The 13268-nt window shown below is 43.3% G+C and overlaps 1 protein-coding gene across 2 annotated transcripts in view; it reads right to left on the reverse strand.

The window, feature by feature from the left end:
* The window catches only part of fndc3ba (fibronectin type III domain containing 3Ba), a 149505-nt gene that overhangs the window by 79956 nt on the left and 56281 nt on the right, over positions 1–13268 (reverse strand). For both annotated transcript variants that reach the window (XM_050061076.1, XM_050061075.1), the window contains exon 4: positions 4588–4664. In XM_050061076.1, coding sequence (XP_049917033.1) covers positions 4588–4664 — 77 coding nt within the window. The remainder of the gene's footprint in view (positions 1–4587; positions 4665–13268) is intronic.

A 13268-nucleotide genomic window follows, 5' to 3' on the forward strand; every position in this document is an offset into this window, starting at 1 on the left:
TATATATTTATTTACGTTTATGTTTGTTAATAAGTCCTGTTTATTTAACTATATATTTGTAAATACTATTGTTTAAATTTCTTATATTTTCTCGTATCTTTCCTCTCTTGCAAGGAGCACCTATAACATAAATAATTTCCCCTCGGGGATCAATAAAGTATTTATGATTCTGATTCTAAAGACAAGTGCTTTGTCTGTGAATGCTGCGAGTTATAATGAAGCCAATATGTGTACTTGTGTCCCTATTAAGCAATGTTTAATGTGTGTTTAATGTGTGTTTTGGGTGTGTTTTAAATCGACTCAACTTTACAGCAGAAACCCTGCCGCCGACTAGTGCTTTGGAGGTGTAGATCACGTGCATAGGCTACGACGTAGGCTCGTCATAGAGCTGACGCATAAGTATGAATCCTGCTTTAGGCTCATATCACAACTTGTAATGTACATATCAAACATAGAATGGTTTAAAGGGGACCTATCATGCTCATTTTCGGGTCCATTCTTGTATTTTGGGATTCTACTAGAACACGTTTACCAGCTTTTATGTTCAAAAACCTTTTTTTGGAACACCTTTATACACCTTGTCTGACACACTGTTTTAGCGCCTGTCTCTTCAAGCCCACCGTCCGAAAAAGCTCAGTCTGCTCTGACTGGTCAGCATTTCCAGGTGTTTCACATCTGCAATCTGAGCATCTCTGCACTATTATTCCAGACATGAAAGGACTGCAACGGAATATAACGGCACTTCCTTCCATGAAAAATCACCAATAAAAGCCTCTAAACTAAACTTGACATTTTCTAATGGTAATATGAATGGAAATCAGGGAGAAAATAACAACATTGAACATTACAGGTCTCCCTGGCGTTAGCATGTAGCAAACAGAGCAGTGTCAGCCACGTAACATGAAAACTTGCAGTAGTGTCGCCTTAAGCAGATGGCCAGTTAAAGAAATCTGTCACGAGCTGATGTCAGCTTGTCACTAAAGTAGAAATAAACATCGGAAACAGAGCATTCAGAGTGGTCTGAAGCCTGAGGTTTCTGCTACCGAAGATAACATTCACATATGTTTACCTCACTATTTGAAACTTTGGCCATGTTTCATGAACGTCTGACACTGCAAAAATATATACGTGACAGAAAATAATGAAAAGCATAATAGGTCCCCTTTATAGGACTAGTTATATGCTTATTGAGTTAGATGAGAGGATCAATTCCACTTTTGTTTCTGTGAATATGAAGCTCCAGCAAGCGGGTATCAATCTCATTTGGCGAGAAAGTTAATAAGCATATTCCAAAATTGTCCTTTAAAATATTGTTTACACCTAATTTTAAAGGTCTTTGAGCAGCTGCTCTAACAAAATGATGCTCTCAATCATTTTTTGTAAGAGCAGGTGCCCCGTCTGCTGACTGCTGTGTATCTAATAAAAGGATGAATCACGTAATTTATTTAACAAGTGAGACTTTGTGTTAACAGGACGCTTTGGCCTTTTAAGTGGTGAAAACAATCGCTGCAATGTTGTCATCAGATGGTCTGCAGATTTCAATGGCAGCCAGTTTCAAAGAACTGCTTCAAATTAACATAGATTTCATACATGCATTCACTTTCACATTCATGGACTGGGACACGGACACACACACACACACACACACACACACACATTCCAACTATTCAGACACTTTCACAGGCCTGCATTCCAAGCAGAGAGCAAACACACACTCCCTGCAGAGAGGGGAAGTCATCTGCTGGTCCCTAACAACAACAACAACAACACACATGCACACACTCTCTCTCTCACACACACACACACCAAATAACACTACCCCAAAACCCCCGCACACACACTGAGCAGCAACAGACTCGGAGCCAGAATACAACAGACAGAAAGAAAGAAGACAGAGTGTTAAAGGGGGTCAGGAGGGGAGGAAGAGGGTTACAGGACTAATCCGAGTGAGAAAAACTGAGAGAGGGGGGAGAAGAAGGGGAGGAAGAGGAGGCCCCCCATCTGCCCCTCATCCCCTCCTCTGCTGCAGAGGAGAAAAACACCATGTTTACAGGAAAACAAGGGCAAACTTCCTGCGTGAGTACATGTGGATCCGACCTACAAACCCACGCAACATTTACTGGCAAGGACTCACACATATTCCAAATAATACGAACTGGAAGGCACATGCAAATATGTTTGCACATGTGCGCACACACACACACACCCACCATCACAATGCAGACACAAACCACTAAGGACACACACAGGCAAACACACGTGCAAAATCCATCTGTCAGTGCATTACTTTCCACCACCGCAGTGCTCTGTCTCCATCCGTCCCTTCTTCCACCCCTCACCCCACAAAGAGCTCACCCACCCCGTGCCTGTCTCCCCTATCAGGCTTGTTTATGTAACAGTGACAGTGTTTCCCGCTCACACTTGGCCCAGTCCCTACTAACACACACACCCACATGCATGCAAACACAAACACACACCCACGGTGAGCCAATGACCTGACTTCCATTGGCATAGGAACACAATCCCACCACATGCAGACCGCAGATGCGTTGGTAACTCTATACTTGTGAGGACAGACTACTGACTCTTGTTGATTCAATAACCTTTGACCCCTCCACACCAGTGACATGGCAAACCCAACCTTTATCCAACTTATAATGTCACACTTGCATGTCAAAATCATCTCTAAATGTCCACACAGATCTCATCTTTCTGTTCTTGTGAGGACATCTGATAGAGAACTCTCTCTGTCTCAAACACACATGAAAGGGTCAGAAAAACAAGTGTCCCCTGACACCCAAAATTCAGCACATTCCTGCTCGGTGTTCTGTTGGTGGAGGAGGCTGCCTTGGTTACTTGTCTTTCTAAACTACAGCAGCCAGGATAGGTGGAATCACTGGTGCATGCAAAGCTCTTCCACATATATGTGGGATTTATACTCGACATAGAGCCTATGCTGTACCCCACGCTGTAGCCTGACATGCACTTCCCTAGAAATGTAACTACACGTCGCAACCACACAGACAATAAATTGTGAAGACAATAAAGCCTCCACAAAATAACATTTAAGTCTTGTGTGTGTCTTATCCTGGCTTCATATTGTCACTAGGCTAATTTGTACAATGTAAAATGTAACTGGCTTGTGCTAATAACGTTAGCATGTTATATTTGTTTGGAAAACGTGTTTAGTACTAGACAGTTCTTTTGTTGGTGAACCTTGTGAGTTGTAATGGAGACAAATTTTGTAACGTTACCTTTGTTAAATGTTGCTGTTGTCCCTGGCTTCATATGAGTAGACAAAAAGTACGCTAGCTGCTAGGCTAATTTATACAATGTAAAATGCCACAAGCTTGTGCTAATAACGTTAGCATGTTGTATTTGTTTGGAAACATGTTTAGTATAAGACAGTTGTTTTGTCGGTGAACCTTGTGAGTTCTAATGGAGCCAAATTTTGTAACATTACCCTTGTTAAATGTTGCTGTTGTCCCTGGTTTCATATGAGTAGAGTAAAAGTCCGGTAGCTGCTAGGTTAATTTATTCAATGTAAAATGCCATAGGCTTGTGCTAATAATGTTAGCATGTTGTATTTGTGGGGAAAATGTGTCCAGCAAAAGACAAATGCTTTGTCTGTGAAATGCTGAATATAGGTGATAGACCATTTTCCCATGACCACTAGACTAGAGCCATGTAAACAGCTCTGCAATAGTGTAGCTTTATCTTATTTTTTTTTTCTGGTGTGTCATGGCATTAATCCACTGGTAAACAAAAAAAAATCTTTTTCATATTTCTCACTTATTTAGTCTCTCTCTCAAATTTGGTGCCGACTAAATTTCGATCGATGTCGAAGCACTGCCTGGACGGAATTAATGGCGGCAAGTCATTGCATCGCCACCCTGGTTAGTATTTCCATCACTGCTGATCGAAGTTAATCAGAGCTGAAGCTGATGAATACTTGTGACTACTGCAGAAGCATTTATCCTGGGTATGAATGCCGATGGTAACCTTTCTCAATAAATACAAAAGACAGATGTTAGTGGGTGTTAATGGGTTTTTTGTCCAGTGGGAAAAGTGGCTTGACTTTCTATATCTGTTTTACTCTGTATTTGCTTTAGATCTCTCGTATTGCATAACCATAATTGCAATGTTAACATTTTGTGGCTTTAAATACATAATTGTAATTTCATTTTCCTTCCTGCATTTCAGGAATTTTCCAGCATCAGTACGTTGAAGCAAATGAGAAAGCAGGCTGCTCCACTGGCACCAGTGACCTGACACCTAATGAAATAAATACTTAATATATTTCCCTTGGAAAGTTTTTAAATCATGGCAGGTTTGTTTACTTATCACTTACTTGTTGCTAATAAAAATAAGATTTTAAGAGTCAATGTAAGATCACATGATGGCATTAGAAGCCTTTTTTTTGGAGGAACAAAACCTCTGACTAATTAAATGCAGTCGCACTCTGTGTTGGTCTCCCTCTGTGTCTGCCTGGAACTCTCCAGCAAAACACAAACACATGATGAAAATAAAAAAAGAGAACCATGTCTGAGAGGCTCAGATGGAGGAAAAACACAAACACAAGCTAACCTGTGAGATGTATCCTGGGGGGACGTGGATTGGGGGGATTGACCCATTTGGGGACATCATGGGAACCTCAGCAGGACCTGCAGGAAGACAGAAGAATTATTTATTCAAGCAGGCAGCTAAAGTAAGTTCTCATTTACATTCGTCAATCGACAGTACACATGCAGGGACACAAACACAGCCACACACAGTGAGGGGCAGGGCAGTTTGAAGGGAAGCACAGATGTGTCTCGCTTTGTTGTTACATGCCCCTTATTCCACTGAATCAATTTGTACCAAATGTAGATGTTAGCCAGTCTTTCCCTCTTATTCCTGTAAGACAGACTTAAAGGGACGGTTTACCCCCCAGATCAAAAGTACATTTTCCTTTAATCTGTAGTGCTATTTATCATTCTCGAATGTTTTGGTGTAAGCTGTTGAGTGTTTGAGATGTCGGCCATAGAGATGTCTGTCTTTTGTCAAATATAATAATAGAGCTAGATGGTACTCGGCTTGTGGTGCTCAAAGCCCTCCAAAAGCAGATTTGAAAAACTCAACAGCAATGCCTCTGTCCAGTAATCATGACCCGGTTACTCAAGACAATCCACAGACCTTGTTGTGAGCCATTTCATGTAGGAACTATTTTCTTTTTTACCAAACTATATCCGCCAACTGTATCACAGCAGAGAAGAAAGCATGCTATCTCACCTAGCACCACTGAGCTAGATAATGTTACAGCAAAGCCGAGGAGGACGGCATTAACATTAATTAAAACATGGGAAGAAACGATGAGCAATGAAAGAATTAATAAGGACCCCCAAAATTAAAAAAAAAAAAAAAAAACTGTGAGAAAACAGACAGAAAAGAAAGAAAGGAAAAAAGAAAGTAAAGACCAAGGAAATGACCTGGAAATCTTTTTTTTTTTTTTTTTTTGCAATTTGTGGAACATTCCTTAAGCCCAGTTCAGATAAGTTGAAACAGGCAACCACTTGTGATGCGCCATTCTGCAACGTTCTAAAAACCTGTTGGTTCACGCCAATGCAACTAGATGAGATGGTGTATCATCGCTATGCAACAACTCTCTGTACTTCTGTTCTGATTTCCAGCTTTTCAGGCTTATTTTGTGGCTGAATATAATTTGTAGCTTCTTAAGATATGAATGAGGATAGTGATAGTGAGATACAGCTGCATTTGTAGTAGTGATGACACGGCAAAAAAACGAAAAACAAAACAAGCATCACATGGACTGTATTCATGATAAATACGTCACAAACCAGCGCCAATTAATCAGTCAATGAGAGCGTGTGTGTGGTGGTGGTAGGGCATGAGCACATACAGCAAGCAGCAGCAGCGACCCATTGTCCGACACTGGCACACCGTGAGGACGGAAACAGAGGACTTGGTGGGGGCGGAACGTATAGGCTACATCTTGTGCTATCATGAGTACAAGCCTCTCATCCAGGAGTAGAAGGCGGACATCTCTACGGCCGATATCTCCAACACTCGGCAACTCATACCTAAACAACCTAGACTGATAAACAGCAGTACAGGTTTTTGATTTTGGAGCTGAACTGTCCCTTTAAAGCTCTTGGCGATGACGATGTCTGTATCATCGTGATGGATGGATGTACAACACACAAGGGCACACGGCTGCTTGCTGAAAGAGAAAACCTCCGCTCTGAAGGAGCAGCAACAGAATCTAATAGAATTAGCAGATTGAAAATGATGTTGACTTTTCCACAATCCGTATCTCCCCACCCCCCCCTCAGACTCCCTCCAACCCTCTCTTCCTCTGTCTCTGTGTGATGGAGGTCTGCGGCTGGTAAAGTCATTGGGACCCCGTTGGGACAGCTGGAGGCAGACCTGGCCTCAGAATAAATCTTACTGCACACACACACACACAGAGGCCATTACCTCCCAACACAAGTACAATACTGACAGTTTCTGTCAAATGTCAGTTGAATATTTAAATCCTAATTTCCTTTAAAGGGTCATTTCACCCAAATTACAAACCTCCCATATTTTCTCACTTACTCAAGCTGTTTTTCCTTTTGTAATTTGGGTGAACTGACCCTTTAACTCCTGTTTGCCTTGCTTTCCTCTCATTTCCTCTCTTCCTTTCACCCGGTCTCCTCCATCAACTCATGTCTCACTTTTCTCTTCCCTCCATCCTTCTCTGTACCTTCACTCTCCTACTCTTACTCACTTCATCCTGCTTGTCTTTCCATCTTCCCCTCTTCCTCCATCCCTCCATCCCCGTCCCAGGAATTCCTCCTGCATGACCCTGCCTCCTTCACCTATTACTCACATCCTTCACTCCCTCCTTTCATTTGAAATGTTACTCACTTCATCCTTTCCTCACTTTCCCGCTTCATCCTTACTTATTTCTCTAAGTCATTCTCTCCCCCCCCTCCTCTCCTAAATCATCCCCTCTCCTTCCATCCCTCCATCCCCATCTCCATCTCTCACCCACCTCCCTGACCTCTCACCAGGCAAACAAACACGTAACAGTACAGTAAACACACACACACCTACACACGCACAAACACAACCTGAGCAAAGTCTGCCCTGTGAGTGTGTGTGTGTGAGTAGTGAGTAGGTCACAGGTATGAGGAGACAGACCTCTTTCAGTCCCGTCTGTTCCCCTTCCATCGAGACCAGGGGTGGATATGAAAGTCCTCATTGAGTAAGAAGGTCATAGCATGGGGAGAACACACAAACACAGAGCTCCTCTAAACCGCTTTCAATCACTGCTCCTCGGAGCAGCGCACTTTCCCTCCTGCTCACACACACTGTCCCAAATACACACTCTGTCTATGTGTCTCAGTCGCCCTCTCTCAGACACACACACACACACACACACACACTCTTGACAAACAGACGTGTGTTTGGACAGTCTCTGCTGCCTCTGTGCTCTTCACTCAGCAAACAGCAGCATTCCTCTGCTCGCACACACACGCACACACACATACATGCAGTGAACATTCCCATCCCTGGCCCCCAGGACTGGACCCAACAGGCCCAACTACCCCCCAACCCCTACCCAAAATACAAGACACTCTTTGTCCTGCTACCCTTCACACACACACACACACACACACACACACACACTGCAGTAAGTCATATAATATTGGACTGTTTGCCATTTAGAGAAGCTCAGGATAATCAAGCAGATGAACGTGTGCACTCAAGTGGTTGTTATAATGCTTGTGTGTGTGTGTGTGTGTGTGTGTGTGTGTGTGTACACATGAAAGAGTGAGTGTGTTCCATGATCCACACTGTGCTAACGTCACTCCCTGGTCTTGCCTCCAGCTTTGCCCTATAAGCACCACAAACAGAGTCACGACTTCCTCTGCCTAATCCCGCTGGAATCCCAGACAACACAGCTAACACACTCCGCTCCCCTCTGCCCCCCACCCCCCCAATTTCTCATTCATCTTCCATCTGTTGCGTCTTCCGCTTCCGACTACCGGAGGGGTCAGGTCAGGGATCAATTATGAGGTCACATCCTGCATGTGGGATGACATGGCCGTATCACCTGAGCGATTGAAGGGCATAAGCATGTGTAATCTGGTCCTCTGAGAGGCATCAAAGGGGCATCCGGCTCCGGTTGATGAACTTGGTGTAGTTTCCAAAAACAAATAAAGATCAGTTTTTCCTCATGGCTATAACAGGAACACATATCCCATAGACCCTGATGTTTCCTGTCACCTGTTGCTCATCCTCTTCTATATACTGCCAACAAGCATTCCACCCAAAATAAAGAAAAAGGGAAAAGCTCAGGCCTGGTTTTAATTTAATATTTTCATTAATGGGCTTTGGGTGATAACACCATTATAGGATTATCTTTTCTTTTTAACATAATTCTGCTAAATTAATGACTCCTAGCAAATTGAGATGAGAAGCTAAATTATTTTCTTCCGGGTAAAAACAAACATCAAACAGATTATACTGCATATCTGATTTTACTATGAAAATATCACAAAAAATATCCTTAATAGTACTGTGATAATGTCCTTTCCTAAGAGCTAACAGTAAACATATTAGTCGGGATTCCAGAATTTTGCCCTAAATGTACAGCTAAGGCAAGCCAATCACAAACCTCATTTCCTGCTTGCCTTGGATCGACAGCGAAGCCAGCCAATCACAAACATCCCCTTGAGCGAGGGAGACGTGTTGCTGCTAGTACACGCTACACAGCGGAAAATTTAAGATGGAAGCGGAAGACAAGGTCGGTGCAGATTTGGTGGAGAAAAATAAGTCAACCTCCATTATCTGAAGGTACTTCGGTTTTAGACAGGAGGATGTACAACAGAGCGAGGTGTTGTGTCGGTCGTGCTTCGCGAAAGTCGCGACGAAGCACATGCATCATCACCTAAAACACCACCACCGAGTACTGTATGAAGAGTGCCTTGCAATGAAAGACACGGCGGGGACATCTGGGGCCTCCTGTGTCAAGCACAAGCAAGGTCGGATTGCCGATGCATTCAGTAGCATAATGCCACGAATCGACGTCCAGCAGGTACAAAGACATTACAAGCGCTATAACGTACCATATTGCTAAAGACATGATTCCTGTGTATTCAGTCACTAAAGAGGGCTCCTTTGGTATTAATATGCCGTTTTTTTTAAATAATGCTTACTTTTCACTGAACCCATAGTCATATCGTATCGATATCGAGATATCTGGCATAAATATCGAGATATGACATTTTGTATATATCGTTCAGCCCTAATAAATGGGGTGGTTTGGCTTAGGTGGATGAAAACATGATGGAAAGGTGTGTTTAACTGGTTGATATACTTAAATAACCAGCAAAATATACTTTATCACCTACCTTTTGTGGTATATTGCAATGCAGATAGCTGTATTTTGAGATTTCTGTCTCTTAAAGTGGTCATTGACTGTATGATGTGAGCCTGTTGTACCAGTAAACTGTCTGCAATGTAAAGCCAAAGCTCAGGATTTATGTCCTTTCACTGTCTTATCGTCAAGACACAACCTTTGTGCTCACACTGTCAGCCCGTGCAGACTGTTATGACTATTGACAATTGTCAGTAAGGATTTGTTTGAAAGTTCCAGGGACTGCTGGTACAAAACACCTTAAGTTTGACACTTAAGGCTTGCTTGTGATGCCTGTTATCGTCTCACAAAGTTAGCTTATAGTTAGTGGAAAAAATGGCAGGAGAAAGGAAGACAAGAAAACCATAACATATACTTCTGGGGGAATACAATCATAGAAAGCACATACTGCAAAGTAATTTGGTCCCAAATACCACAAAACAATTGTAGGAAAAAAATGCAACGAAAATTAATTAAGCCAAATCTAAAGTGTAAAATCAAAAGTGTATCAACTGGGTTCTCCTGATCGCAGAACACTCTCCTCTAGGTGTGTTCATTTTTTTCATTTATCACCATAAACTACATCATACTGCAGTTAAGATAGAGTCAGAGGTACCTTAAGTTTTTTTTACCTTGCTTTGATTGCTAAGGTCTTTTGTGCAACTGTCTCATGATCCCTTAAGTATAAGACCAAGACAAGGAGAAACCATAAATACTTAAGTGAACATTTCAAGGGAAACCTTAGGGAGAAGACTTCAGGGTGTTTTGTGCAACTGATTTTATTTTGAGGAAACCTTAACTTGGACTTTTAGGACAATCTTAACTTAAAGTGTTTTGTGCAACCAGCCAATTTTAACCACAGGTTTCATTCTCACTTTGGTTATCTGGTTAAAAACAGCAAAGTGAAATTGTACAACACCACATCTACTATGTGACTAAACATTCCTACTGTACTGATCACTGAAATCAATGTCTGTGGTCGGATGTGCATGCGTGTAGGGGTCAGTGACCTGTGAACACATTTCTTTGAACCGCTGGCGACGGCAACTGAGTCAACCACAGGAATGATGACAAATACTGTAACAAAGATAGGCAAAAAAAACAACAACACTGACACATGCAGTGACGCAAGCTTATTGTTGGAGAGCGGGAGAAGGAGACACACACATGCACACACACAAATTTTAAAGTCTCACCTCAGACAGTTTGAAGCCAAAGATTTACACAAGGAACATACACACACGTCCACTGTAAACATCCTGTTTCATACTTAAACACTGACACACACCTACATACACACACCTGCACACACACACACACACACACACACACACACAGATACACACACCGTCTCTCAGTCAAGCAGACACTCTCATATACTCAACTCTTCTACACTGACTCGCTCCTCCCCAAATAAAGAAACACAAACTTGTGATTTTGTCCAGCTGCCCGCACATATACATCCACATACATCCACAGACAGAGGAGATGATGCAACATTTCATCAGATGTTTCCCATGATACAGCTGTCAAAGACAGCTGCGACTGGGCCCCCAAAGCACAACACACACACACAAACACACTCAAACACAGAAAGAATCCTGGGCTCACACACGCCCTATTACTTACATCCCCAATAATGCACTAACGTATGCGCACTGCATAAACACACACTCATCTATCGGGCGACGGTGCTGACAGCAAGTGATCACTGAAGACCGACTGTGTGTGTGTGTGTGTGTGTGTGTGTGTGTGTGTGTGTGTGTGTGTCAGTTGGTGTCCTCTCAGTCAGACTGAAGCAGTATTGAGCTTTCTAGAAAGAAGCAAATCACTTTCTCTGCCTCCCTTCATCTCAGCCCTGCACATGTGGTCACCACATTGAAAGGAAACGCAGACCCTCTTGGGAAGGCGTGTGTGTGTGTGTGTGGTGTTGGTATCAGACCAAAGGAGCCTGTTTGTGAGCTGACCTACATACAAAACAACTGGACTCAGATGGATTTCCCAAAAACACACAGACCACAAAAAAAAAAGCAGCGTTACTAAATAGACAGACTCAAAAAAAATAAATAAAAAAATTCACTTTATCTTTTAAGTACAACACACACACACAGTCTTTGTACACCCTATTAGAGCCCCATGGAGGCAGCTGTCCCATCAAGATGGGTATTTGTATTCCTGTATATGTGTGTTTTATGTGTGTGCATCTGTGCGTGTGTGTGTGTGTGTGTGTGTGTGTGTGTGTGTCTGGGTCAGTTGTGACGTGGCGTTGCCTGGAAGTTATGTAAGCATCAGCAGGGTAATGTTATCTGTCCTCGGAGCTCCATGAGCAAGACACTCCCACGACAGCTTCCTCTACTGGCTGGCCAATGCACACACACACACACACAGTGACTCACACACACACACACACACACACACACACACACACACAGTAGAGCATGGCCAACTGTCATATTTGAAATATAAAGATGATAAAAATCCTCGTAGATCTTTAAGTCAACTGATACCGCTACCAGAAGCTCTGGGAGAGGAAAGGAGATGGGGAAAGATGAAGAGAGAAACAGAATGTGGGGCATGATGGGAAGTGTAGTGAAAAGGAAAAACAGTGGAAGACAGAGAGGATAAAAAAGGGACAGAGAGGGGGGAAGAGAGGGAGCCTGCTGTTGCAGGAAATGTGGGAGACAACTTTAAAATAGCACGGTCTACTGTATATACACATCCCGGATTGGCAGTACATGTACAAACACACACACACACACCTGCACACACACACACACACACACACAGACACACACACACAAATACACACACTAGAGAGCCCTTCGGTCCATCTCCAGTGAGTCAAGTCCGGCGGACATCTTTGACCGGGGGCAGGGTGAGGCTCAGTGATGGAGAAGGAAGTCAGGACTTCCTGTGCTGCCCTGCCCTTAGTAACGACACCAATGCTCCGCAGAGTGACACAGAAACTAGCACATGCATTCACAAACACACATGCCGAAATGCACACACAGCTGGTGTGCTGGATATGCATATAAGTAACATCTATCCACATGAGCACAAAGAAACACACACCCTTAGTTCTGATCCCGACTGCGCGACAGTCTGTAATTTGAGCGGGCTGCTGATTTGCTGTGGAATGTAAATCATAAGCTGGAAAGTTGCTACGTTTGAACACTGGGGCTTACTGTATGTACACAGTGTGTGTGGGTGTGTGTGCGCGCAGGTACGCGTAAGCACATTCCTCAGGACGAGAGAGAGCCCCTCGACTCTTAGCCTCCGAGCTCAACGTTGCATAACACCGTCACAGGCGAACAAGGAGAGAGCACTCTCAGTCGTGCCAGCTGATGAAACTATCAATGCCATGACGACCTCATCAACATCTGACATCAGCATATTAAGAGAGGAGAAGAAACAATCGCTGCGAGGCTTGTTAAAACCCGGGTTGCGTTTTACAAGGCCACTGGCTCTGGGCTCATATTTCAAATTAAGCATGCTCTCCATGCAGATTATGACAAAAAACAAAAGTATTCGGTCTTTTGCAACAACAGCGGAGAAAACTTTCCACCCCTGCTTGTGCAAAACGGCCCGTCCGAGCCAAATGCTGTATGGGGTCCGATGGTAGAGAGGTCTGCTGCCAAACTCAACTGCCAGACTTGTGCACGAAAGTCTTCAGTTCCATCTCTGGTTGTTTGCCCGGAGGTAGTAAAAGCGGTTGCGATCCTCGTCCCTGGTTGGCGAGGGGATTAAATTCCACTGTAACCTTCCTCTGGTTCTCCAGCTTCTCTTTGCTGTCTCTAGATAATGGAAGTCACCTGTCCATCTTAAATTCTTTCACTTTTAAAGACGTATTTCAGATTCAGAG

Source organism: Epinephelus moara, chromosome 14 (assembly GCF_006386435.1).
Source record: "Epinephelus moara isolate mb chromosome 14, YSFRI_EMoa_1.0, whole genome shotgun sequence".
Lineage (NCBI taxonomy): Eukaryota > Metazoa > Chordata > Actinopteri > Perciformes > Serranidae > Epinephelus > Epinephelus moara.